The following is a 27,336-nucleotide window of genomic DNA, read 5'->3' as shown; positions in this document are numbered from 1 at the left end:
TCCAGTAAGGACATGAAAACTTTGAATCTTTAACACATACCCTTCGCGATGCCAAATGTTCCATTCCGCGTGCAATTTGATACGCGAACGAGATGAGCTCCTTTTGGGTGAGGATTTTCTTCTCCTTTTCGTTCGTCGCCTCGTAGTTCGAGCCAAACCGATGGCTGCGCAGGAAGTTTTTCAGATTGCCGTGCGGCGCGTACTCGACGATCACGTACAGTGGTCCATCCTTGCAGCAGCAGCCGAGCAGATTGATGATGTTCACGTGCTTGCCAATCATCTTCATCACCTCCATCTCGCAGACGAGATCCTTCACATCGGCATCCGTGTGTCCCTCTGTTACGTGATACGCAATGGCGTAGTGTTATAGCAATCGATCTCATCTACTAACCCCATTGAACACTTACCCTTCAGCATCTTCACCGCAACCACGGTCGATGGATGGCCCTTGACCAGCCCGTGCGCTTCCGCCATCACCACCTTGCCAAACATTCCCTCGCCCAGGCTCTTGCCCAGATGTAGCTTGTTGCGGGGAAACTCCCAGTTCAAATCGATCGGAAACTCGTACTCCGAGATCATGGTCGGATCGCAGTTACCGCTCTGCACCAGCGTCGAACGTTGCTTTTCGATGCGTACGATCGGCATTTGCTAAAAAGAGGAGGAAATAGCGATTAAGAATCTAACCGCCAACCCAGGGCGACGATCCAAGATCTCTCGCACTCCTTCTTACCAGTGCCTCTGACATGCCCGGTATGCTGCTCTCCACGACCGGCTGCTTCAGCACGATCACCTTCTTCGTCCATTGGTTGACGTGCTCCATTGCGCGGTGTTTCATCTTCTCGCGCTTCAGCTTCTTGCAGACGATGATCACGATCACGGCCAGCACGGTGAAGCAAGCGCACAGAAAGATCGTCATGCCCATGATGAGCGTCGAGTGCGTGCGCACCGGATGTGCGGTCGGGGTGTCGTCCGGCGGCAGTTCATCCAGCACCTGCAGGTAGGCACTCTCGTTCGTCGCGCCGAGACTGTTGGCCGCAATGCAGGTGTACCAGCCCTCGTCGGCGTGGGTAACGTTTTCCAGCGTCAACACTTCGGGATTGTCCGGATCGCGCTGTTGATTGGATGGGATGCGAAGTGTTAACAATGTCGAACGATGAAGGTACAAAAGAAAGAGGTCATTTTTCATCCAGTTGATTAGTTACTGTTAGTGAAGTAGAACTGCTTAATGTTAGTGCACCCAAACGTCAAGGAATATAACACACCTAAACAAACAGTTGGTTAACGTATTGGTTAGTGCTTGCGGTGTCGTTAGTGGAGATATCTCTACAAATGTTTTAAACCATCACCTTAACAAGTGTAATATTGTCGCAATTCACTTCGCAGAGACCCTTGACCCATTCGACGTGTTTCGTAAGGTCGCTCAGCACCATACACTCCATCGTGACATTTCCACCGACAACGAGGGTCACGTTCGAGAGCGCTTTCGTAATGATAGGCCGATGGTTAACACGATCTGCAATGTGATTGGAATAGTTGGATTTTGTTGGTTTATGTTTCCATCACCGTCCGATGTCCCATCCCGCAATGTCCCCTACAACCATCACCCATAAGAGTCAGTAATCAATACAAAGATAAACGAGCAGAGAACAGAAATAATTCCAACACCGGCTACACCTAAGAACACGCCACAACCTGAGTCCAATGTATCAAAAACCTTAAGAGCTAAACGACCAAGTTCACCATCCACCAAGATAAAGGTAAGCTCTCTTGCTTTCTCGGTACCTTAAGCTTGGTAACGTTCTCCGGTATGGACATGTTTTCCAGATCGACTAATCCCAGCTTCACCCACTCAATGTGCGGCTCCAGATCGGACAGGATCGGGCAGCTGAAGAACACGGTCGTGTTGACCAGCGCAGTCACATTCTTCGGTCGCTCGGTAATGTGGGGCCGTGCTGGGAAGCGATCTGATGGACGGCGAAGATCGGGAAGGATTGCCGGCGCGCGAAAGGAAATAATGTTTAGCAAACCCAACAACTTTGACGCGTTGTTCGAAAAGCTGAGAACAACCCAAACGAACCAAGGAACCAAGGAGTGTCCTGACACTTACCTTTCACCTCCAGCTTGGTGGTAAAGTTGATACAGCCAACCTGGTTGCACACCGCACAAGTGTAGCTGCCCGAGTCCTGCGGTACCAAATCCTCCAGTACGATCGCCCAGTTCACCTTCTTCACCTGGCCCATGGCGCGTTCGATTTTCCGACCATCCTTCGTCCAGGTGATGTTCGGCTTCGGATACCCATCGGCCGGACACCGCAACCTCACCATATTGCCCGAAGGTTTCGACACAATCTTGGTCATTTGGTCTTTCTTGGTGAATATCGGTGCCCGATCCGGGGGCGGTGTGCCCGATCCATTGACCGCACCGGCACTGTCCTCGGTCGTGTCGGACCCGTGCACACCCGTGCCATTTGTTGGACCTTCTTCCTCTTCCTCCTCTTCCCCGTCCTCATCCTCATCCTCATCCATGTCCGCGTCTTCCGGTTGGTAGGTGTGATGCTGCGGCCGCTTTTCCGTCGCCCCGGCCGGATAGTAACGGCCCAGCGCGCGCATCATCACCTGGGTGTCCTGGGTGGCCGGATCGCCCTGCAGCTGCGAATGGCTCTCCATCGTGTTGTGCTGGATGTAGGCGGGCTCGTGCTCGCCCGATTCGACCACCTCCAGCACGGTGGTGGCATTGACGCACCCGTACACGTTGCACACGTTGCACACGTACGTGCCGGCGTCCGTCGGCAGCAGCTGCTTGAACACGATCGTCGATTTGTAGGAGTTGTCCCGGTACTCGGCCCCATCCTTGAGCCAGCTAACGTGCGGTGCCGGCTGACCGACGGCGTCACACTTGAGCCGGTACGCTTCGCCCACCCCGCGCACCACCGGGGAGGGATAGGGTTCGTCACGCGTGCCAAGTATGCGCGGCGGGCCTTCCTTCAACTCGTTGTCCAGTATGGGGGTGGCAACGGCGGCGGCGGCGACCGATGGTGAGTGTAGGCTTTTCCGTTCCAGGTTTGCCATGCCGGCTCCGTCACTCTGATACTGGTCCGTTTCCTGACTGAACACGGACAGGGTCAGGTTGGACCATTCGTGAAACTCGGAACCGCACGAATAGTAACCGGCGTCGGTTTTGCGCACTCGCTCAAAGCGTAGCCTGGTGAAGAAATAGACGAACCAAAAAACAAGACGCATTAGTTGTGATAGCATCTTTCTTGCACACCATTTTAGACCCGTTTCGTACTAAACTATCGTAATAAAATCAAAAATAAAGATTTCTCTCAGTTTACGAGCAGCCTTGATCGTTAACTACAGTACTGTGTGCGTACAGCAAAGGCAACTAAACAAAGCGAGTCTTTTTAAAATTAAACACCCAACAGAACACATGTTCAACAGTTGTTAAATATTGTTCCACTCCGTTCAACTACTCTTCGCATGGGGTACAGACTGGCCGGGAATAAATACTAGTTACTTATGGTGAAGTGACACCATCACCGCAGTTCTCCCAGGACACAGCGAGAGGGTGGTCCCCGATAAGTATCGACACGACAAGGTACGGTCGTAAATCCGTCAAACAACGAATCCAATCACGTTAAGCTCTCACCGGTCGGCAACATTCGAAACCCATGTCTATCAACTAATCGCACAACAGGCGGCCCTCGAAAGGGAAGAAGAAAGAACCCCGTGTCGTGTCATAAATTGCATTTTTTCAAATTTCCCCTCGGTGCCGGCGCAGTTAATTCAAGTGTCAATCGATTGACTGTACTAATCCACAGGCCTGGAATTCTTTCCGCGCTGCTACTGCTGCTGCTGCTACTTCGATCTCTACCACTCATGTCTTCGTCAATCGACGCAAGCGGGTAACGCCTGAACCACGCGTGCCCTGGCACGTGGTCGATCGATTGGACGGCCACAAAGAGGAAAAAGGAAAACAAAATTACGCAGTTTTCTTTATCCATCGCATTCGGTGGCTTCAGTGTCACGAGGATTTGTTTATTTTTCAACAATCTAATAAAAATTAGTCTCGATCGTGGCAATATACTATACACCACGCAATCACGAAAAGGGGAACAGTGAGCGCTCTGTTTGTTTGTGGAACTTATTTCTAGCTTCCAGTGGCAATGCTTCCAAACCAAAAGAAGAAAGATGATAATTGAAGGCTTTTCCAATAACTTTTCCTGGGATTGTTCGGTTTCCCCTCTTCTTTCTTATCTTTCTCAAGCCGTTGTTTAATGCTTCAATCTGCCCCATGTATATAGATGGATTTCCTTCTACCACAGCCATCAAAACCAAGCGATCGAGCAGATGTGGGATGAAAATGCACCATGGAGATGTTTTTTTTATGTTCATGTTGTTCAATAATGCGCACGTGGGTATCTCAGGCCATGGTTTTCTTCCCCGGGGTAGAAGGTCCAGATGCAATACAATGCAGAGCGCTGTTGTTGATGAGGCGCGCGCTGCACTATATCGCGCGTCCGCGCGGGATGGGGTTACACGGGAACGCATGTTTGTAAACATTAAGGGAAAAAACTGCTGCAACTGCTGCTGCTGCTGCTGCTGACACTCATAATTTCTCCTCACCTTCACGTTTCATTTCCAAGGCGTATTTTTAGAAACACGGACATTGTCCAAACTGAATCCGTGGAGTTTGAGATTGGATCCGAGCTCAAGGACGACGCTCGCGGCTGAAGTGCTGTGCTGTAAAGTGGAAAATTGTGCCCATTTAACGGATGTTGCTGGTGAGCTAGCCTTCAAACAGACTGTCGAAGGAAAGCCAATCCCCAGTGTTCCTGGCTTTCAACTCTGCCACGCCAACAACAATCACTGCAACTGTTTGTATGCAGTTTGCTGGTAAAACGGCTGTCGCGGAAGACACTGGTAATTGCTCTTAATGGATTACAAATTGATGTGCCGTTGCTAACCGAGCGCGGTTGCCTTCACCCGGAATCATACATCCACGGCTGCCGGAATTGGAAGTGAGCAAAACAGATCGATCGTCGGTATGCAGATTGAAATCAAGCGCTTCGATGAGCTGATCGAAGGAATCCGACCCGTCGTTGGCAAGGCGTCTTGGCTGTAGGAATCCGTTTAAACAGTGGAATTTCAGTGTTTCTGTTGGCAGCGGTAGCAACCGCAGCAGCAGCAGCAGCAACACCCATCAAAGGCACTGTTTAATGTACACACATTAGAGCTTAATGTACTACCTGAGTGGATCCAACCGACCCGTACTGGCGTACTCCGCCGGGATGGATTATTCTAACAGTTTTTCTTTCCTCCTCAGTTCCCACACTCCACAACGTGGTCCACGCGGCCGGCAAGTGTGTGCTCCTGCATCAACGCTAGCACGCGTCCCGCTAGAGACCGCAGCATTCAGAGCCACGACCATTGCTGGCCGGTCTGTTTTTGTTCCTACACACACATACGGTGCACCGTTTTCATCACTGTTTTTCCCGTTTCGTTGCCGGACAAGCCATCTCGCGACGGATGATACTGCCAAAAGTTCCAAAAAACTCTTTGCGTTTGTGTTTATTTTAAGTTGCTCAATGAAATTTCAAACACAACCACACACACACACACGCATACCATTTTTCCATTTGCGCTGCTAGGGCGAGGTTCTCGGTTCCGTACCTAAACAGACAGAGCGACGGAAAAGGCCCCACTTTTCCAAACGGAACGCCATGTACGTTGTCGGAGTGCGCCCCGAGAAAAGGTAAACAGTTTTTTAGACCAATACCGGCCGCCATCTGGCGAGTTTTCCTCCGGGAGTTTCCACGAAAGCTAGACGCAGCGTATTACACATTCGCTTCGTTTACAGCGAAAAGAAGCGTTTATAACACTGGCAATCTTTTCGTACCCTCAAACGCCATACATAGTATATTTATCAAGGTATGACTCTTACAGTACTGTTTTAGATGCAGATTGAGAAATACATGACTAATAATTAGATTTTAGCTTTTTATCAATTTATAATTGTGATAATTGTACTACTTACGATTTTGCACGCTTATGATCCACCGGAATCAGTTTGCCGTTCTTATACCACGCCGGGCTGTCGAAGTTGCACTTGATGATCAACTTCGAATAGAGTGGGACCGTCTCCTTTACTAACTTTTTATTGCCTGTGAACATAACATAAAGAAGCATACAAAAAAACAAGAATTAGATTGATTTTAATAGCTATGTGTTGCAATTGGGACTTCGTCAACAATGTTGAGCGTATGACGTTCCCCACAAAGTTAAAATAAAAGGTTTTTTTTTCGGACCAACAAACCGCACACCAGATGACACTCACAAGAGGCAGATTTGCAAATCCAAAGGGAATGGAATAGAAGATGCAAAAAAAAAGTAAACTCAAATTAAAGCTGCCATCAAGCAACAATCCTGCCAAAGGATTTTGTATACGAGCGTGCATCGGGCAACGAAACAACCGAGACAAGACGAACATGATGAGTACGGCGTTGATGAAGATCGGCATCTTCGGGAACACGGGTGTCCTGTCCCTGCCACAACCTGCACGCTCAAGCCAGCGTCGAGTTTCGTTTAGAAGGGGCGTTTTAGACGCATAGTATAGCATAGTTTGCACATGTTTCCGTTTTGATTATTTTCGGGAAACCCTTTCGCTGCAACGGTACGGTTCCGGGCCCGGGGTTCGCATCGGGAAGGAGATGGAGTTTAGAAGCGTTCGCTTACCGGAACGAGCAGGAGATGCTGCCGAAGGGTGTATTGTTACGTTTGCGGCTTCTACCCGGTCTTCCAAAACCAGATGCGACCAGAAAAACGAAAAAACTACCACTACCGCTGTGCCGTTACCAGCTTCAACCAAACGGTAGGCCGCCTAGCGTGTGGTGTGTGGATTTCGGGGCGGGATGAAGATATTAAATCTTGCGAAAGATTTTTATTGCCTCAAACTCGATCTTCGTTTAAAGGAAATGTGGAAGTGAAAATGCCACTAGCGAGCTGAGATTGACAAATGCAAAAACGCTACCAGCTAACCCGTGAAGAGATGCTTACGCTAGAAGCTTAGCGTACGTTTATGCCGATTTTAACGAAATAAACCCACACCACGAATCACGATGCATGCGCAGCTAGATGATACAATTTCGATGAGTTTTACGCGTTGTGCGATTTTAATTAAATCGTGCAACCTTCCGCAGATACATTCCTGGGCAATTGGTTGGGCTTTAATTAGTGACATGTGCGCAACCTGAAGGGGCTTTTGCGCGTTCACTATCGACCGTCGGGTGCGCACGTGCGCGAGTGAAGCTGACGCGCGTGATGAGCGACACCGCTTCCTGACGGACGGGCTGGCCCTGTCAACGCTGCTGTCACACAACCACAACGCTTAAATGATGGGTCCCCGTCTAGCCTGCAGTCCGTACAAGGGGTTTTGATTCCAATAATTCACGCGGGTCAATGTGTTCCAATGCGATCCAACTCAAAAACGCCGTTCCAATTATGTACGTAGAATATTTTTTATTTTTTTCGTAAAACGTACAACATTTGTAGATTCTTAATAATGCGTAGATGCATTTGGGGTTTGAAGAGATATACACTTTTCACGTGTAGAACATATTCTGCCTAGACACCATGCAGTCTGGTTTAGTAGCAGAGTCTGAAAAGATGTAACCGTCTGGTAGTCACAAACCATCAACCCATGCTACCTCCTCTGCACTATCGATCATCAGACGGCGAAGAAACCTACATATGGTGCACGAATACACCTTGTGGTTTTCTAGTGTTGAGTGCCGATTCGTAGTAGCAACAACAACGATTGCTTGCCCCGATCAAAGTGGTGATGACCTTCGTGCGAACGATCCGAACCGAACTCTTGAGTTGAAGCACTCGAGAATAAAATATTAATTATAGCTCATACGTGTTCCTGGGTCTACGGTGACGGCGGCAGTGAAGGCTTACATACCCCGTGTGTTCGAATGCTGCAATTGAACGTATCGTCAGCTTCGGAACTAAAGGTTCGCTAACGCTCGTCTTGCAGAAGAAAGACAAGACTGCACCGCAGACGTGTTGCAGAACGGGGAGACTTGGAACTACTCCAACTGCTCTGTGGCTAATTGATGTCTAGGCACTGTCCACGGCGCGGCATTGCTCAGAGCAGTTCGGATGTTAGCTTCAACGTTCAACGGATTCTAGCAGTACTCCAACGAGAAATTCCTGCTAGTTCCGGTCCGCTTCGGTACGATATCTTCCAAACCAGACACAATGCCATAAAACGTGCGGAGAAGCTATATCTCTTATGCAACTATGTATGAGCGCTCCGTGCTCTTCGCGAGGTATTGGAAGATCGAGATGCAGATCGACCCCTTCCAGCCGATCGGTTCCATCTGGCGCACAGATGCTGTCTCTGTATGCCATTGCATTCGATCGATATCGTCGCTCAGAAGCGAACGTTCAAACGAAACCCACGATCCAATACTCTTCGCTTAACGATCATCATCTGCGGTGCTGCGGTCGCTCCCTGCCTAGTCATTCATCTTTCTTTCGCACAGTACGACCAAATCGCTGGAACGAAACATTTGCATTGTAGCGTTTAATTAATGATATATGCCACTCCACTGTAAAGGTTGCTGCACCTGTTCTATTTTCGTGTGCATCGCTATGCTGTGCTGTGCGGGTTCTTGTACCATGATGCCATGCTGCGTTGTAGGTTATTTTAGTTGTCGCACAATTTCGCGTTCATTCATAATTTCTGCGCTTGCCCGTGGCTCGGCTGGTACACTTGCAGTCATTCATGGCTTAAGTGCTCACCCGTGTGGTGGGGAGTGGAGAAACGCAAGCAACGGGTGTACCACATCTTTGCGGGATCGCGGTGACAACACTCGGGCATCGCCCAAACCCATTCCCAGCGGTTTCTGTGGATCGATGCTCTGGCCGGCTGTGCAAAAAGAACATCTAATGGGGAATGGTCTTGTACCGCTGCTGGGAGATGCCACGAACGAATCGACGAGAGTTTTGCCTTTGGCCAGACGGAAATGAGCTTCAATTACCAGCGTCTTCATTCCTCCGGGTTGCTCTCCGGCGGTGCTGGACCTCGACCCACGAGGTAAGGAGACCTTCCCGGGAGTGTGGAGAGTGGACCGATAGGAAGGATTTGAATATGCTTTTTTGCCCACCGAAATCACGCTATCGCTCATGCACACGAACGAAGGTTCCATGTGCGTGTGAGTTTTGCCGTGCACGGAGATGTTGGTTATGTTGGTTGGTGATGGAGTGGCCGCCATACTGTTGCCGTTGATGCGCCGTTGCATCGGGCATGGTAGCGAATTAAATAATTTATGGCAGTGCTAAATTTGTCCACGCATCGCGCTGTTTGCCTTCTGGCAGCATTGCCATACCTTCCTTCTACGTCACAACCAGTGCGTATCGTGCTGGAGTTTCGTGCTACAAGATCATCCAACTCAAACGGGAATAGCATTCCGGCAGTAAAGACCCCGCGAATTCCATTTCATTTCTACCTTTGGATTGATTGCTGACGCGGAAGCTTATCTGTTCACGTACTTCAAAGTGAATACAAACAGCGGAAATACAGTATTACTTATTCCTACCTCCACCATAGCTCTGGCTGGGAATGGTTTAAACATATTCCATTGCGTTCCGGCACTGCTTACTGTTCCGGTGTTGGTGGTATATGCAGGAAGTAGTATTTCCTTTTCAATCATGACCACACGCAAATAAACACACTCACCTACACATTTTGAACTATCCTTACAACAGTTTGTGTCTGTGCTAAGCAACTGGTGCAGTTGCCGAAGGCAATCTATTGGCAGGGGAAACCGGCGAACGAGTCTCCAGCATATTTGATGCTATTGGTAGTTCAATTAGCAGTTCTATTAATCTTTGCCCCTTTGGCACGCGGTGCGATCATTACGATTACTTCTTATTTACAAACACATCACATAGTCGGGTCGAATGTTAAGTGAAAAGTGTCGATGAGGAATGAATTGTGTACAGAAATTACATCGTAATTGCTTTAATGTTTGACCTTTCACAGGCTGGTACATGAACGTTGTAACTCTTATTTATATGCCATGGTAGTTTTTTTTTTTATATAAGAGAGCTGACATCAGAATATCGTTCATGTGTTTTCAACTGTACTAAAACATTATGTATGCAAAATTATTAAAACAATCAGTACCTTTTATTGCCACTATCGCACTATTTAACTATTTCCCCTTCCGCAATCACGTACTATGGTTACCTACAATCAGCTCGGTAACCCTTTCGATCACTTTACGTAACAAACGTCGAGCGCATACTCTAACAGGCAGCCCTTTTAAGCGAGCATATCACCATCTTGGGATCGCCAGTAACCTTGGTCCACAATAATAGTCTCAGGGTGTACGAGCCGCGTCCCAATTCCATCTCGGGGCTGCCCGCGACTCGGTGGGGCTGCTCAGGTGAAATCATCCACCGGAAGCTCCCTATTCCTCGAAACCGTAAGGGAGTCGGCATTTGTAACCGTTTGTTCAAAATTGGTCGTGCTGCGTCAATTCCCCACCCAGAAATTTGTCCGCAGAAGCTTTACAAAGCAACGTGAGCTCGTTGCACACCTTCTTCATTCCTTGCTCGTTGCACACCTTCTTCATTCCTTGCTGTTACTGCTAACAGCAAATACGATCACCATGATCATCATCGTCAGCAGCAGCGGCAGCGTTATTATCATCTGCAACGTACGGTGCGGAGGTGCGCTATTTTCGACACCTTCCCATTAAACCAAGGTAAATAAACATTCCAAACGTGTGGTATCGCAAACCCATGCGTCTCCCTCACCACCAGCAAACCCGAAAAGTGCCAATGTAAACAGGGACAGAAGCCAAACAGCTTCGAACGGCAATTGCTAACTGATCCGTTCGTTGAACGTTATTGGGGAGAGCAATCTATTGGCACTAACTTTTGTCTTACCTACCAGTGTGGAAGTCTCTTGACTGAAGCGTGTGGCAGTGCAAAGGGAGATGGGGCAGTGAATTCCGGTCGATGGCGTTGATAGAACATTCGGTCGGTTGCTAAGGCGTGAGCTAGTGTGATCGTTTACTGCAGGTGTGCACATTACACGCTTAATGGCTGTTCCCAACATGGCAAGGGGAAGCGATTGACATGCGACAATCGTACGGTGTGCGATCGAAGCGTTTGGTTTTGCAGCGATCCACATTTGGATTTCAACCCCAGCGAGAAGACGAAAGGCCTAGTTAGTATGCTTAGCAGACGGTCGGCGACACGGTAGTGTCACTAGCCAGGCTGAATTTGTTACATTTACGCGTCCGAATCATCGCGATACTTCGAAGAAAAACTTCCACCGCTCGGTTCCATTAGGCAAAGCTTGAAGCTAATTTGAAGATAACTTTTTGCCATCATTTCGCTTAAGTGCATCACGTCATGATTAGGTCACTTTTCTCCGCTCTGCACGACATTTCAACGGCTCTCTCTTCAGCGAGATCGTATTTATCCCATGGTACTGAGCTTTAGATCAGTGCATGCCTCTGTGAGGCTGGGTGTGTAGAGTACACCCCATCTCGTACCACGCTGAACGCGACGACAGCTCGAGTGACAGCTAGCCGGACACTAGACATCGTGGCTGCGACAGCCACAGTTCGCGGTCACCGGCCTGGAGTAACATTTTGGGGCCAGTTGTCCCAACTTCTATCCGCCCATCGCCCCATCGTTTCTACCGTGCGTGCGAATGTCAAGTGAGCTGGGTCTAACGGAGGCGAGAGGACGAGACGAGATGGAGTAATAGGCAAGATTTATATGCCGCATAAATGACTGTCCCGGAGGCAGGCTAATTATCTGACGACAAACATATCATTCGGTTAATTATTTTAAGTGATTCAAAAGATTTCGTGTACGTCCCTGTTTTTTTTTTTTTTGGTTTCGTTTGCGCACACCGCCTAATCAAATCGAGTTGCTTTGGCGGCATAAGATGCGTGATGAGGATTATACACGATGCGGGATGTATGCATGAAGTAAAATACCACATGAACACTTGGTACAAAGTACGCCGTATATTTTACTTTTTTGGGTAAGCTTTAACGGGAAAAATGTTGAGGAATGTACACAAAAGATAAAATCAGTCGTTTCATTAGGCTTTTTGTTTTTTTTCCTTGTTTTTTTTTGGAAAGTTTTGTATTTGAGGCTCGCGACGGTAACCGTTAATTTGAAAAGGTTCGCGAGCGGATCGCACGTCGCAATCGACATATTTGAGCGTCTGGTAGTATTCCCGCCACGTACTGCCCAGCGCTCACTGTGTTTCAAGCTATGACGCGTATGTTTTGCGCGATCGAGATTCATTTATAACCGCTTGCCTTTGGAATGGAATGCGCTGGAAGATTATCTTGATGCGGAGAACAATGCGACGCTGTTTTCTTGGTGTTCGATGTGTGGAAGGAACGCGCAACCCCACAGAACGATGGCGCGCTTTTCAGTAACCTTGATGAAACTAAATCAGTTTAAACACAGTTTGGAAGCATTTTGAGGCACAGTAACTACGAGTGTGTAAGGCAAGAGAAAGAACCTGGTCTAGTTTCCATTTCCAATTACCGAATGATTCATTTAATGTAGACAATCTATTCTCGAGAAATGTTTACATTCATCCAACCTATTTTCAACACATCTCCCAGTACCAAGACGTCAAAACTGAGTGGAAAAGGAGAAAAAAAGGAAACTCCACTGATCCCACCCGTCTACGTACTTTGCTAAATGGCCAACATTCGCACAGCGAGTGTCTGGTTTTGACGAATCAATCAAGAGAATGCTGCTTGGAGAATCTGTTTCTTCTCCTGTCAATCGTCACCCATCTAATCGTGAGCATCTTTCCAAAACGTCTCGCCTCGGTAGACGCTGGAGGGTTGGCGCCATCTTGGTTGGGAGTCGATTTCCCGCCAACCCCCTGTACTCGGATGCTTCGGGAGGCGGCAGCGACCATGTGCGGTTGTGCCCGTCTTCCAGGAAAGTCAGCCAACCAAGATCGCATCAACACAACAGCGCCGATTCTCTGCACATACGCTAGGGCTCGCCAGCCGGCAGTTGGGTAACTCCGGTAACGTACTGCAGAGATTTGACAGTATCATCATCTCGTATCACCCGCTTAGCGACCGTGTGTGAGTCAGCAGCAAGATAGAGGAATGGATCCGTAAAATTATGTACGAACAAATACTTTAAACACACGAAAACACACATAATGTATTACATTGCTGCTGTCTGCCAAGTTCAGCAGGATTGTTTCTTTCCCTCATCTTACTGATCTTCTACTGTGGCTGTGTGTGGCTGAATCGTGTGTGCCGAAATTTGTTGAACCATCAATCCCGCAGTACCACCTTGAGGGAGCGAGAAGCTGTGCTGCTTTGCAACTTCTGCAGAAAGGAAGCTACGCCAAAATTTCGTCTTCAAGTCCCGGGTTCCCCGCACACAACAACACTGCCAGCCAGGAACACGGTGAGTGCAGGGCAAAGATCACATCTAATAAAGTGATGCGATCGTATAAACAAATCATAAAGCGAACGATGTAAACATCGAGTGAACAAACGCAATAAAAAAACGGCCCGGCACCACTAGAGATAGGGCGCTCCCAGTGCAAAAAGATGCTGCCGGAGTTGTATGCCGACTCGAGGACCGTGGGTGAAAGAAGTGGATCCCCCAAGGCAAGGCGGCAGTTAAATGAACCATTCCGATGCGTCAGTTTAATGGGGGGAAAATTACAATACTGTATGTGGAAAGCAACTACCACGCTGGGTCCGTCGTGCGGGATACAGGCGAGTAGTGAAAGGTTCAATTAATCCTCGATACGTTGCAACGATGGCTGCCAGTAGCGAGAAGGGCTCATCGTGCACGGGGCACAGCATCCCACAGGAAGTTGGCAGAACTCACTGAACCTTCCTTTTGATTCAATTCACTCGGTGGCTATTATTGATAGGAAGTAGCATCACTAATAAGCTAACAAGTTATCCAATGCCTTGCAAAGTTACGCTGATGGCATGTTGATGGTGGATGCCCGCCACTAATGGTCGTAGTTCGCGGAAGCGCGGGTGGTCTATTTTGAAGTGCACACAGACAGCCCTCTTGGCAGATCGAACCAGCTTGCAGTACCCGTAGGGTCAAAGAACTACGGCTGAGCGTAGCCTAGTACTATCTCACCAGCCTACTCGATCGACGAGTCATGCAAATCGCTTTATGCGACACATCCCAGATGACGAAGTCTGCATCTCCCAGAGACGGAGTGAGTGATTTTGATGGGAATTGGCCCGATCAGATCTTCTTGAACGCACCCAGCTTCGTTTATGGTTCGTTGTTTGTTGATTTTTTTTCGTTGTGGTTGTTGTTGTTGTTGTTGTTGTACTTCTTAACTCGCGATCTCATTTAATTTTTGTCATTTTATTATTTCCTGTCTTCCTGTGGCTACGCCGGGAGCTGAGCGCGTGACAAACTCGGGTCGGGAAAGCAGTAATTTATGGTCTCTATTATATGCGCCAGACGCAGCTCTCATGTCACCCACCGCCACTATGCTCTGCTTATGCTGGCGTCTCGAAGACATCAGGTCGCAAGACGCCTGATCACAAACTCCCGGGAGTGATCGTGAAGCGACCGAAGGACGTAGAGTAAAGTCAGGTCGAAATAAAAATGTGGAAAGAGCGAAAGGGAAGGAAGGGCAACACAAGGAGAGCAAGCTCCCTCAAGAGGGCACCTCTTACAGCATTTAAATCGGCAACAAAATATCATTTTTCACGTTTCTGAAAAATGATGGCAAAAAAGGGCAAAAACACAAACACACGCCCCTTAATGGGACACATTGTTGGGATGTTGCGGCCTATGGGTTGCCGTTTTCGGTTATTCGGTGTGTGTGCTTCACCAAACGCAGAGCATAGCAGCGAAGCAAGAAAAAGCTAACTTTCTAGCCTATCGCGTCAACGCTGCCACAGCGCCCGGGGATCACAACAGGGTTAGTCGATCGCACACTGGGACGCATGACCTTCAAGGGTTTGTGCACAACACATTGCGAAAAGTGACCCGTCACGAAACGGGGCTGGTGTTTGGATGGTTTGGTGGTACGTGGTGATACAGATTCGTCACCGATTTCGCGGGTCCCCAGTTTATTGGAACTGCCGCTGCCGCTGCTGCCCGATGATAAGGGTTCGTCGTTCCCGCCTGTTTGCAATTAAATTTCGGCAAAGAATCTGCCGGCTAGCTTTGTTGCACGGATTTCTTTTTTTTTCTGTGTGTGATTTTTTGTGTGTTTTGCTTCCCCATCCCTTTCCCCATTCGACAACACTGCCTAACTTGACAGTTGAATGGCATGAATTAAGACTGAAGAACAACTGCACACGATTGTTTCCACCCCCTCGGCGGTGAAATGTAGGGGAGAAGGCTACGAAGGAGGGTCACCATTTTTTGTCACCCTTGATGATCCCGTGGACGGATGAATGCGGGTCAAACGCTACACTTGCCGGTTCAATTCAAAAATGACCAAATCTCAGAAAAATTCAACAAACTCTCGCAGCGCTTTAAATCTACACCGAGGTGCGGTCGTGTTCGCTGGAAAACGCTTACAAATAGTCATTCTAAAGAAGAAGAACAAAAAAAAGGTTCAATGCTCTGGTAGCGCGGGAATCGACTTGCTGTTTTATGCCTTTTTTTCTGTTTTCTATGTTTTATTGCAAAGGGACAACATTTCCGACACTCACATTGTGCCAAAATAAAACGAATTTCGTTCAAACGCTGCTGCCTTACGTCAGCCAAGGTATTGAAGTGGCCGATGCGACCGCGTCAGAAAATGATCCCGCATCCACCACAAGCGGTCAAAGTTTGATGTGCAAGCACAGTGGCTATGGGTAGGGGCGATCGCGTGCATGCAATCTCTTCTATCCGCAGGGGTCAGTGTTCAGTACCGAAATCAAATTCTTTTAATTAAAAGATTCCCTTTTTGTATGACAGAAATGCACGCCCTGGCTGCTCCTAATTGCATCTTTTGCGATCGACAATTCAACATCGCGGTCCATTGAGAAGAGTAATTAAAACCAATCATTAGCAAATAAAGTCCCATGGGGTCATTAAGTGAATGGCAGGAGTAAATAACTTGAATAAAGCTCTTAATTGAATAAGAGAATCTGATGTGTAACGAAATTTGATTTCCAGCCTCTTTTTGCGATAGATTAAAAAGAACGATTTTTGTTGTTGTTCTAGAATCATACCAACAAACGTAAGCAACGAGTTTACTAAATGACCTCCGAAATGAAATATCCCCATACAAAAGGGTCATCAACTCGTCGGTGAAATAGAACATGCCTGATTGTTTTCTAACATCTAATTCTATTCATAGCACCCATGTTGATCGTTAACGCACGCATCGTTTACATTAACCTCACGATTTTGCCCGGTGATAAAATCCTGCATCCTTTCGAAATGGCAAACAACGCGCAACTTATCTGCAAAGGGCAGAAAACAGCTCTTTCATTGAAAAGCTGAAACTTGATCGCCACCGAATGGCGATTAACGTGAGAGCCGCCACAAAGCCTTTCTCGGTGCCTGGTGAAATCTGCTCATTGATGTAAACAAAAGCTTGTGTGCGTAACGCACTGAGTGTTTTCCACAATGGCAAAGGAATATCTAAATTGCAACGGTTGCGCTGAATTGGGAAAATCAGGTTACATTTTGCTACAGTACAAATAATTTCCATTTTAAAGAATTTTGTAGTGTTTTCCATCGATCTCGTTTAGTCCTACTTCTTGGTGTAGTACATTTGCAATCGCAGAAATAGTACCGACCAAGCAAGTACCATACAATGTATCGAATTTCCCACCAACTGCCTGCCAACCAGATGAGAGGAAATTTCAATTTCGCCTAAGCAAACATGGCACCGCTTTTGCGTACTGCGCACGGTCTGTCTGACTCGTGGAAAGTCGGAGAGTCGAGCAAAGAACGTTTCTACACCGAAACCCAGCTGATGGAATGTGACATACGCGCTTTCATCTACTTCCTTCTCATAATAGGTGCGTTGCACCCCCGTTTTGCATGCGTACTTCTGCTCTGCCTGACGGAAGTGCCCTTCCTTCGACACACACACAGACACACACTCGACATATTTAAAATAGTGAGCGAGAGAGAAAAAATCGAGAAAGAAAAGTCAACAACGACGGTGGACATTTTTTTTCCTTCCCCTCGTCCACTCGAACCACTCAAGCATGCGAAGGAATGTGTCAAATGCTAAACGGGAAAATAATTATGAAAATTTGGTGCTTAGTGGGAGTGAGAAAAGCTACAAAAACAAAGCAAGAAAAAAAAACAACAATATACACAACGCTAATGAGTCAGTTGGCTAGGGGGAAATGGCGCCGAAAAGCGGTGCCGAAAATTGGAGCCGAAATGTGCGTACGATGGGGTGCACTATTATCGACTGAGGGGTCGTGAACAATCGTGATGGATAGGGAGAGAGCAACATTCTCATTAATCAACATGCACGATAGCAATCATCACTTACCTAAATTGATCCGTATCGTGTCCGGGTCGGACTGTGATAGTTTGTACGTTGCGGTCTGCACGATCCACACACTTAACAGCAGCGCTAGAACGCACCTCCAATCTGTACCGTTCGAGGCCATTTTTGTGGACATTGTTTTCCCCTTTGGAGTGGACACAACACAACACAGCGGCTTCACAAAATAGGGCCAAATTAAGGGCCTACAAACCACCCTTCAGGTCCTTATTCGTTGCGCACTTCACTCGGTCGCGTTCGCGATTTGTTTGTTCACAATTCTACTCTCGTCAGCTGCGTGGCCGTTTCGCGACCGTACGGACATATCCGATCGAGCTCACCTCACATTGCAACATTGTAAAGGTCACCGGTCTGCAAGGAAGGAAAGGGAATAAAGTATTAATGGCAAATCATAATTTCGATGCAGTAAAACGAAGGAATGTGAACCCAAAATTAACCAATTCCCATGCGCACGTGTGTCTGTATGGGGGTACGCGTAACAGTGCTCGTTTTTCCCGCGAAAACCACCGTCAGCTCTCGAGACCTCCAGCAGTTTGTGCTGCCTTTCGTAAGGGATCGCTTTGCTTCTGACATGGAGGCATCATAATAATTTTATTATCCTCACATCCGCTGTACTGGTGTGTGTGTTTGCTTTACCATGCTTAATGCCCATGATTCGCTTGTTTACTATCGCCTGGTAAAGGATTACGCTTTGTGTTGAGCCTACGCGACTGGAGTTTCATCCATATTATCCAGTCAAGGGTACGATTGTGATCTAACAGAAAAAAACGACAACACACACACTGTTTAACCCAAACAACCACCAAACGGATCGGATCGGTCTTTCATTTGATCCGCCAGGCAAGTTTTAACGCCACCAACGAGGATCTAGCGCATTTTAGTACTAAGGACAACCTTCACGGAAATATGAGCAGGACTGTAGGATGGTTTAAATGTTTATGAACTGTAACCGGGTACCCGTAAGTCGCGAGCGCCCAAGCGATTGTTGTTTTTGTTTAATGATTTAACTCTTTGTAGATTTTCCGACAGTTTTTATTAGACCTGCAGCAGACTTCGAAGCTAAACTATAGCGGGATGATAAAAAGGATGTTTGCCGCGACGAGTTTATCTGACGAGTTTGTGTCTGACGAGTTCACCCAAGCGGGTGAAACTCTTGCTTCGGTGGATATAATGTAATTTGCACCTTCAATACATTCATTTTTATCATATAATTATCCTACAAAGATCCTGATCGTTACAAACGGAATGTTTGCCTCCAAAATCGACACTCCGGTGGGAATTTCAGTTTTTGCTTCACCGAAAATTAGTCCTTTTCCCATTCCCATTTGTTATTAACCCCTTTTTGTGACTGCAATTGTTCGGTGAAGTACACATTTTGCTTTGCGTTGCATTTGGACCTCTGAGTACGCACTTCATTAGCACACATGGCGGGGCGCACTCGAGTGCGGGAGTTGTTACGGGACGAAGGCTCAGGATCACCAACATCACAACGATGTACAGAAAAAAGGCTGGATACTGGCAGCTACAATGTCCCATCCCACCGGGAGGAGAGTCTTATTCTTCAAGACCCGGTCCTAGCTGGAGACCCGTCGGGAAACCCTAGAGCCACTTTTCGTTAGGGCGTTCCAAGCTCGAGAAATTAAAAATGTAAAGTAGGGCACCCCAGTGACGTCCCAGTGTGTTTGTGTTGCTGGTTGTGTAGGGAAAAATGCAACTGCACCGCGCGCAAGTCATTATCCGTTTTTCCCTAATTCTCCGCATCCTCCTCTCTGCCCGCACTCGAAACATTCGGATTTGTGTCTTTTTCTCTCTCTCTCTCGCTCTCTCTCTTTCAGTCTTTCCCGCCTGCGATTGAGCGCATCGTGTTTTTGGTAAGGGTCTCGAAAAATGGGACATGAAAAACTCGCCCGAAAATGAATGGTGCCCATGTGTTGCTGCTGCTGCTGCTGCTCGACCTCAGCGTGTTTTATTCCTCTGCACACGCTCTCCGCAACCTCGGCGGACGGTAATTGGTGGCGGACGTAAATAACGCCAAACAACCCAACCGGCTATGTGGTGTGGTGTCGACGACGACGAGCAAAGCAGACGGCTCCTGCTGGCACAATGGCTTTGGCCAGGCAAACTGTGTCCTTCGTAACGATTTGGATATTGAAGCAGAAGAAAAAAAGTCATCTTCACAGCACACAACACAGTCGCACAGCACATACTTCGTGGTGCCAAAAAAGATTCAATTGTCCTGTCGCTTGCACCCAAACGCCCAAACTGTAACTGCGCCGTGGCGGGATGTTACGATGCATCTTACCCCATTGATGAGCGCTAACGGTAGAAACTACGCAAATAACACACCGTAAATTATTCAGCACCATTATCAAACATACACAGGCTCGCTGAGATGCAGATGAAAAAAACCTCTGCGGTCGTTTTTGGGACCGCTTTCGTCATCTCCGTACGTTTCTTCTGCGTACAATGCAAGTACAATTTATCCAACGATAAGACCCCTCCACACCCCAAACAAAGCTGAAAATTGTCTTCTGCGTGATGAGGATTGTGGTGAAAATTTAGCACAGCGACGAACTATTTCTGCCGTTTTTTCAGGAGAGGTTTTGGACACGTCCGGCCGCAACAGACTCATTACTTTGGCCCTCTTCCAACCACTTTTGAAACTGCCATTCCAGCACGAACGCGGGCAGACGGGACTTCCAAAATATGGTCAAGACGCGTACGCGACCTATTGGGCAACTGTTATACAAACGCCTCGATTGTGTGCGATCTTCGACGAGGAGAGTTGCCGCCAACAATGGGTAGTTGTTTTATCGTACTCAATTTACAAAGTAATTTCTTGGACAACCAGTCTTCCATGATGTGTTTCTTTTTTACACCCCCCACCGTTAAGTTGATCGCTTCTTAAGGTTCTCGGGGCCCCGCGCGTATTTCGGGCAATCAAATTTATGCTGGACACGCATTTGGCCCCGAGCCGAGAGTGAGAGAGAGAGAGACACACACACATACAATAACATAAAGGCACTGTGAATTACTTGACATTATTTTAAGGCCACCATTGGCTGTGGATGACGAGTAGATTTGGTAGTTGTTGTTGTTTTTTTTCATCTTCTTTTTTTGTCAACCCTCAGTGTGCGGTAAATCACGACCCGTAACGAATGCCCGGAGAATCGCGGGTTGTAACGGCCGCAGCAGCCGAACAAAAAAAACAAACCAAACCGCCGTCGTATCTCTCACTCAATCAGCATCGTTTCGAGGGGGGACATCTTAATTCGAGCTAAAGGTTCAATTTGGGCTACGGCACCTACGGTCACCACTGGTCGCCACGAGGTTGCCGCAGCGAGGGACCGTTGCACCGTCCGCTTAGAAAGAGTGAAACAGCGTCAGTCGAACCGAAACCCCTTTTTGAAGGATTAGGCGGCTCGCTGTCTGCTACGGTAGCCTGCGAGTATGATAGCAGGGCCTGGGCAGTATCACTGCCCGAGATGGGCGTGAAACCCTCACTGGGAAGATTTGATTTAATTCAATTGAGTTCGGTCTTGCCGCCCCGCGGTGTTAGGCGGGGATAGACGCACATCGGGTCGGGTCAGGGGACACTTCGATACATGCTGCCATGGTCGCATCGCGGTCAGCTTTTGATGCTTCCCCACGGCCGGGTACATCTTCGAAATAATTTGATTAATAGCATAATTATACCCTATACACGATTCGTTTCGCCCGCACGGTGTGCCGGGAGGTCGTGGGATATCTATGTGTCGTCAACAAGCAAGCTGAGCTGATGAATCAGCCGCGCACCGTACCGTTGTTGTACTGACTGATGTGCGTTGATAACTCCATCTCGGAAAGGTGTATTTCTTCATTGTGCATTTTGCGTCGGAGGCGCAATGGACGAGGAATGCAATTTGTCTCACTGTCTCTTCGCCGCTGTCCGCCCGCGCAGGACATTTCGCAAACGCTGCGTAACCTTGTCAGGAGCTGCGCACTTACGCACGGACAAGCGAGTGTGCTGCTGTTTGCGTGAACGGGGCCCCAATGCACATTAGTGAATGCAATCAACAACACAACCCGTGCACGCGCCTTGTGCAGCAGCGTGTGCATCGGCGCGCGGGTGGTGTGTGTGTGTGTGCGCGCTTTTTCCATGTCAGTTTGCGCGCCACTTGACAGGTCCATCTGCCCATCGTACATCTCTTTTTTACGCGGCGGTGAAGGAGAGCGTTAGCCCCGCTGGCGGTTATTGCAAACTCAGGGGATTATTGCACGCTGCTGCGGCTGCTGCTGCTGTCGCATAAATTACACTTCGAACTGCAGCCGCCCAAAGATTGGCAGCAACAGCGGGTGTGTGTGTGTACCGCACATGGACGCGCGCGAGCGCTAAGTTTGTCCTTTTTTGTGTGCGTGTATGTGCATGGTGTTGTGCACGCTTCTACTTTTTGTCACCAAAGGAACCTGTGGTGCGCGGCACATACTTCAAACGCGTTTCGCAATGTTTTGATAGGGAAGTCGTCGCACCCAGATCCAGACCGTCGCTACGGTAGCCGAGCGCACGTGGTAGCGTGAAGAGATCAGTGAGCTTGCAACACCACCAACAGCGGAGAGGAATCGAGCTCTTGATAACGATGTGAATCGAGCACTTAACTCACCCCAGGCCGATGGCCAGACCTGCCGGTGCCGGTACCACCTTTGTTCCAGTCGTCAAACCGGTGCCGATGATCGGCTTCTGGCACGCACAGACGACCGCAGATATCAAGGATTCTAATTGAGTGCCATTAGCGGTGATGATCAGGCTGCCAGACACACCACATCCGGGCACGGCCGCGATCCTTCGCGCAAACCAATGCTCCTTTTGGCCACCTGAACGACAGAGAGCATGAATTCTTTTTCCACCCTGTTGGCTCTTTCCATGTGGATCTGCTGCTGCTAGCGATGGCTTCCTGCGTCTTGTCTGGTGGCTCGAAAGGAAACATTCTTCCCCGAACCTGAAGCTATCTTCAATTAGGCACGCAAACGTGCCCACCACCAAAGCAAACCGGAGCGAGTGGGGCTGCTCAAGGGCTCGTGACAGGGATTTTGATTAGAGGCTTCAAGCCTCTCGAGCCCGAACACTGAATCAATTTCCAGAAGCTACATTCAAGCATGGGTACGCGCGGCCCGGCTAGCTATTGAATACGAAATTAAGCAGCCAGCGACAGCCCGACGATGCTCCTTTAATGTGCCCCGAACGGATCGAGTGTTTGTGTCCTGCGCGGGGCGTTTGTTTTGTGCTTTCCCTTGAGCACACCACCGGAGGTATGGTCATGAATTAATGAAACGGAAAGGTTTTGCTGTGCGTATGATTAGATCATGCGTTTCTCTCCTTCCCTCGCTTCGCTTCCACGCTCGCTTAGGAAGACATGATCGATGATGGACGATCGCTCGCGATCGGGGGCTAAAAGTGAAACACAAACGTGCCATTGTTCTGGGGGTGTTGCATAGGTATGCGTGCTGCCCGTCCGCCTTGCTAACGAGACTAGACGGTGGCACCTAGATTGTGCGGTTAGCGAGAACTAGGAATTGGGTTAGATGAGCGTCACATATTAATGGTGGCATGTGCCGATTTGCACACATTCGTTGGATGGTGTTGGAATGTGGTTATGATGCTATCGGTGTAAGGTGCGCTTAGCAATGTGTGTGTGTGAGTTTGTGAAAGTATAGCTTAAAGTTTACCAGGATGGTGCGTATGGTTTTCAAGATAACAATCAATCAAAGGCGACGAAACTGGAATAAAAAGATATGCAATTTTCTGCGATACATCCCAATCACTTTTAAAGGCTCAATAACGATTTACTCTATTACCCAAATAATATTTCAAATGCAATTAGTAAGAAAACAATGTACAACAATTACAATCATATGCAGCACGGTACGTATTTAAGTTCTAGAGTTTCATCCAGTTGGATTGCGATTCCTATAAGAATTGTCAATTTCTAGTAAATTATACTCTCAACATAAAGAAGGCCTCATGCACATCACAATAATCGAAGCTGACTCGCGATTGTCTGTCTTAAATCGTACCCACCCCGGCCCTGGTACGCTTTACAGCTGTAAATGTCCACTTAATGCGCCCCATAACTCTACAGACGCTATAACGTGCCACAGTTGCACCGAAAGAAGCGCCAAAAAAAACCTCCCTTACTGCGTCCTCTTGAACCAAACTGTGCTGCTACCTTCCCGTGCGCTACCCCATTCCCACACAGCTCGCTCTAATTAATTACCGAAATTAAACTTAATCCCATCGGTACATTTTTCACCCCCGCCACTAACGCGGGAGGGGCAAAGCGTGCTGAAATGGGTCCATTTTCCGACGTCAGTGAAATTTGAAAAATAAAACATTCAAAAACGGAATCGAAAAAAGAATACACACAAACACGCTCGTTCTTGGGGAGGGGGGGGGGTCAAAAGAACTTTATCACTCCAAAAGCTGTAAACAACGTTTCGTTTAGTGTGGTGAGGAAAATGAAAAATTACTACCCGGGAGGGTGGGGGTGATCCACTACGAGATGCGAATCGAGAACGCGGATACAGGAACGATCGTCCGTCCGATCCGTCCGTCCGAGGTGAAGAAGCGCATTTATTTCGTACCGGCCATGTTTACGAAACAAGCACACTCCAAGCTGCACCATGTAGCGGGCATGTTGCTTTGTGTATTAGCACCGGTGTATTAGGCCGGTGATATATGAACTTCCCAACGGTTGACAGTTTTCGGTGCTGGTGTGCGGGAGCGGCCGAAACAAGCGCCCGGTTAGACACGGGAAATGCTGCACTAAAGCCTGTAAGACGCACATCAAGGTGTGTTGTTGGCCTGTGCACGTGTGGTTGTCGTTGGCTAGTAACCCTATGCAATTGGTGCATACGAAAAGTAGAGCACAACTAGGTGACCGCATTACGCGATCCATGTCAGTCAGTGAGGAGACAAGGTGCCGGCTCGTCAGACCTCAGCGTGCAGCTTTTGGGGCGCATTCGTAGGACCGATGCGGTAAATCAAGCGTCACGCTATCGGGACAGTAAACATAAATCAAATCCTTACGATCACCGTGGGGCCCATTACGCCCGGTGGTGGTGAAACGAATTTTAAGCGATCGCAGATCATTTGTTCTTTGCACGCGGAGGGGTTGATAGGGGCAAGGAAAATCGGAAAATAGAAAAATCGATGCCCCTGCTGCCCCGGGCGGGGCGAAAAAAACACGGTGGCCATCCACCCAGGGTCGGCTCGGGCTGCTGTGTGTTCGAATTTTGACGCGAGAACCATGTTTTCCTCCCCCCATTCCGTTACATTCTACAGCGAACATACAGTGCCAGGCAGCGGCAGACCGACGAGCTGGCGTTTGCACCTTACCTCTGACCCATCGAACAAAATGCTATAAATATTGATGTTTACTTCCCCCCTCTCGCTTGCTCACTTCACTTCCTTTCAAGCAAACGGCTTGGGAAATGTGTGGAGCGGGTGCGACCTCAAACAGTGATGGAACCCCGTTGAGTGAGCTGGGCCCCCCCCGAAAACGGCGCGTTCGATATTGGCAAAATGGAAAAAAGGCAACATTTCCGCGGGGCGCTAGTGAGACACACACACAGACACAGGGACATGCACGTTTCAACACACAAAAAGACGGGAAATTCTCGCGGATTTTCCCTCGACAAACGCGAATAGAGATATGCCCACCTCCTTGCCGTCGATAGGTGTGAAGATCGAGGTGAAGATCAACGACTGGGTGTTGATGTGTATTTCTTCACGTTTTTTGTTTAACTTTTCCTCTACTTTACTGCTAAATATTGAGGTTTTCCCCTGTTTTTTCGTTTCTGTTTTTTCTTTTTTTTTTTGCTTTTTGGCGCAAAACAAAAAAATCAAGTTCGGTCACATCGGTAAAACACACATTGTAACGTTTGTGGTTTTCTCTCACACCAAAGTTTCGGTTTTTTCGATTTTCGTAACACTAGCGTCTGTTAGTGCGGCCGCCGATCCTTGTGCCGGGCACGGCAAACTGCTGCGATTGGGACCGTGCAGAAAGCGAACTATTTTTAAATACAGACCACCAAATACAGCAGCAGCGATCGATTGATTCGTTCAAATCATTGAGTGTTCGTTTGTCGAGGAAGAAGATGAAAAAAAAAGCGCTGGCAGGTTTCGATGCGCCAGGTAACCAACTCGTGCGCGTTCCCACACAGCGCACCGAACGCGAAGGACGCGAAAAGCGGTGTGTGTGTTTGTGTGATTGTTCCAATTCGAGTAGGTTCAGTAGTGACAATCTAATTCCTACTCAATGTAAAATAAGTGACGAATTTAACAAAAAATCCTTCAAAAAAACCTATTCCCATGCTCTAAACCTTTCAATTAATCCCGGTCCCTCTGACAAATTGATCGCTTTTCACTGTGTATCCATCCCTTTCGATCGAACGGCGGGCTATAGTGATTGAGTTTTGTTACCTGATTCGATGTGTGTTGACAGCTTCCTATTGTGATCGATTCCCGTGCTTGATTTTCTATTCTCTTTGCGTAATCCAATTTGTCCGCGGTGGTTTTAATTCAGCTTAGATAGAAACCTTCTTCTTCTCTTCCCCTAATTCTTTATTCACACTGTTTCGTCGCACGGCACTCTACACTTTGCGGCTTGGCACTGATATTGAACACTTCGAACGTAAGGACAAATATCGCAGATCGAATGACAATCGATCCGATACTATTCCTTATTGGATTTTTTCTCCTGTTTTTTTTTTTCTTCTTTTCGCTTCCGTTTCGTTCGGTTCGTTTTTTGTTGTTGTTTTGGCCTTTGTTGCTGCACACTGCACTGATGCACTGATTTTTTGCCTTCCTTTGATAAGTATTGCACCTTTTTTCGCTTCGATTGACACACCCCAATTTCACTAACTCTTAATCCAATTTGCTAACCGTTCACTTTAGCAATTCACTTTTGAATTGCAACTCTTAGTTTTGCATCTCACTGTATTCTTTGAGCCTTCGCTTCAGCAAACACAACTCTTGACGGCACACATGGTCACAACAGAGAGCCACAACACGTTTTGCTTTGAGTGTTGGATGGTTGTTTTGCATACTTCGTTTTTTTTTTCTCTCTTGTGTTGGCTTTGCTTTTCTCTTCTTATGTTTTTCTTCCTTCTGTTCTGCGTCTACTGTACGGACGGTTATGTCTGCCTTTACGCACATAACACACACACACACGCGCTCATGGAGTTTCACATTTCACATATGGAAAGTGCACCTTTTTTTTGTAGTTGGTTCCAAAAACGGAAAAACTCAGCTCAACGAATGGAAGATACACCACCACAAGATGCACACGCTGCACTGGCACAAAACTATTCCACCGTCGGTTCCACACGCACACACCACAAATACGCACGCGCGATATTGCTGCGTGCGGTGGAAAATCTTCCGAGAGCAACGGGAGAATTCAAACAGCGGCAACGCTAGGACGATCTTCCACAACTGTGCGCAACGCGCGTCTGCACGATCGTGTAGTCAGAGACGGACTGAGAAAATATGTTTCGATGCTGCGGCTGCTTTCCGACGTGCGGGCACGAAACGCATACTCACCGCGTGCTCTTTTGCGCCAGGCAAGTGTTGGGTTGTCGTGTAAGCGTCGAGCGTCGAGTCTGAGATGCAAAGTTGTGACAGAAATGCTGAACATTTGGTTCACGATTTATGTTTGTATATAGTTTTCCATAACTTTTTTTAGAAATATTCTATAATGTCCGTCTTTTTATTTCTTATTGCCAACAATGCTTAATTATTATTACATTACGGCTACAATT

The 27,336-nt window shown here is 47.9% G+C and overlaps 1 protein-coding gene across 2 annotated transcripts in view; it reads right to left on the bottom strand.

Moving 5' to 3' along the window:
• LOC120894545 (fibroblast growth factor receptor homolog 1-like) overlaps positions 1-27,068 on the bottom strand; it is a 28,701-nt gene extending 1,633 nt beyond the window's left edge. The window contains exons 1-8 of one of the 2 annotated variants that reach the window (XM_040297196.1): positions 25,997-27,068; positions 17,524-17,889; positions 6,037-6,163; positions 2,108-3,201; positions 1,783-1,964; positions 731-1,111; positions 408-648; positions 41-336 (exon numbers count right to left, since the gene is read on the bottom strand). In XM_040297196.1, coding sequence (XP_040153130.1) covers positions 41-336; positions 408-648; positions 731-1,111; positions 1,783-1,964; positions 2,108-3,201; positions 6,037-6,163; positions 17,524-17,656 — 2,454 coding nt within the window. In that variant the 5' untranslated portion in view covers positions 17,657-17,889; positions 25,997-27,068. Of the gene's footprint in view, positions 1-40; positions 337-407; positions 649-730; positions 1,112-1,346; positions 1,514-1,782; positions 1,965-2,107; positions 3,202-6,036; positions 6,164-17,523; positions 17,890-25,996 lie in introns of both variants that reach the window. The other variant, XM_040297197.1, reaches the window with a different exon arrangement.
• Positions 27,069-27,336: the final 268 nt, after the last annotated feature.

The sequence above is a fragment of the Anopheles arabiensis genome, chromosome 2 (genome assembly GCF_016920715.1).
Source record: "Anopheles arabiensis isolate DONGOLA chromosome 2, AaraD3, whole genome shotgun sequence".
In the NCBI taxonomy this organism is placed as follows: domain Eukaryota; kingdom Metazoa; phylum Arthropoda; class Insecta; order Diptera; family Culicidae; genus Anopheles; species Anopheles arabiensis.
Note: the sequence above shows the minus strand (reverse complement) of the source record. Positions and strands in the feature narration are given on the sequence as shown.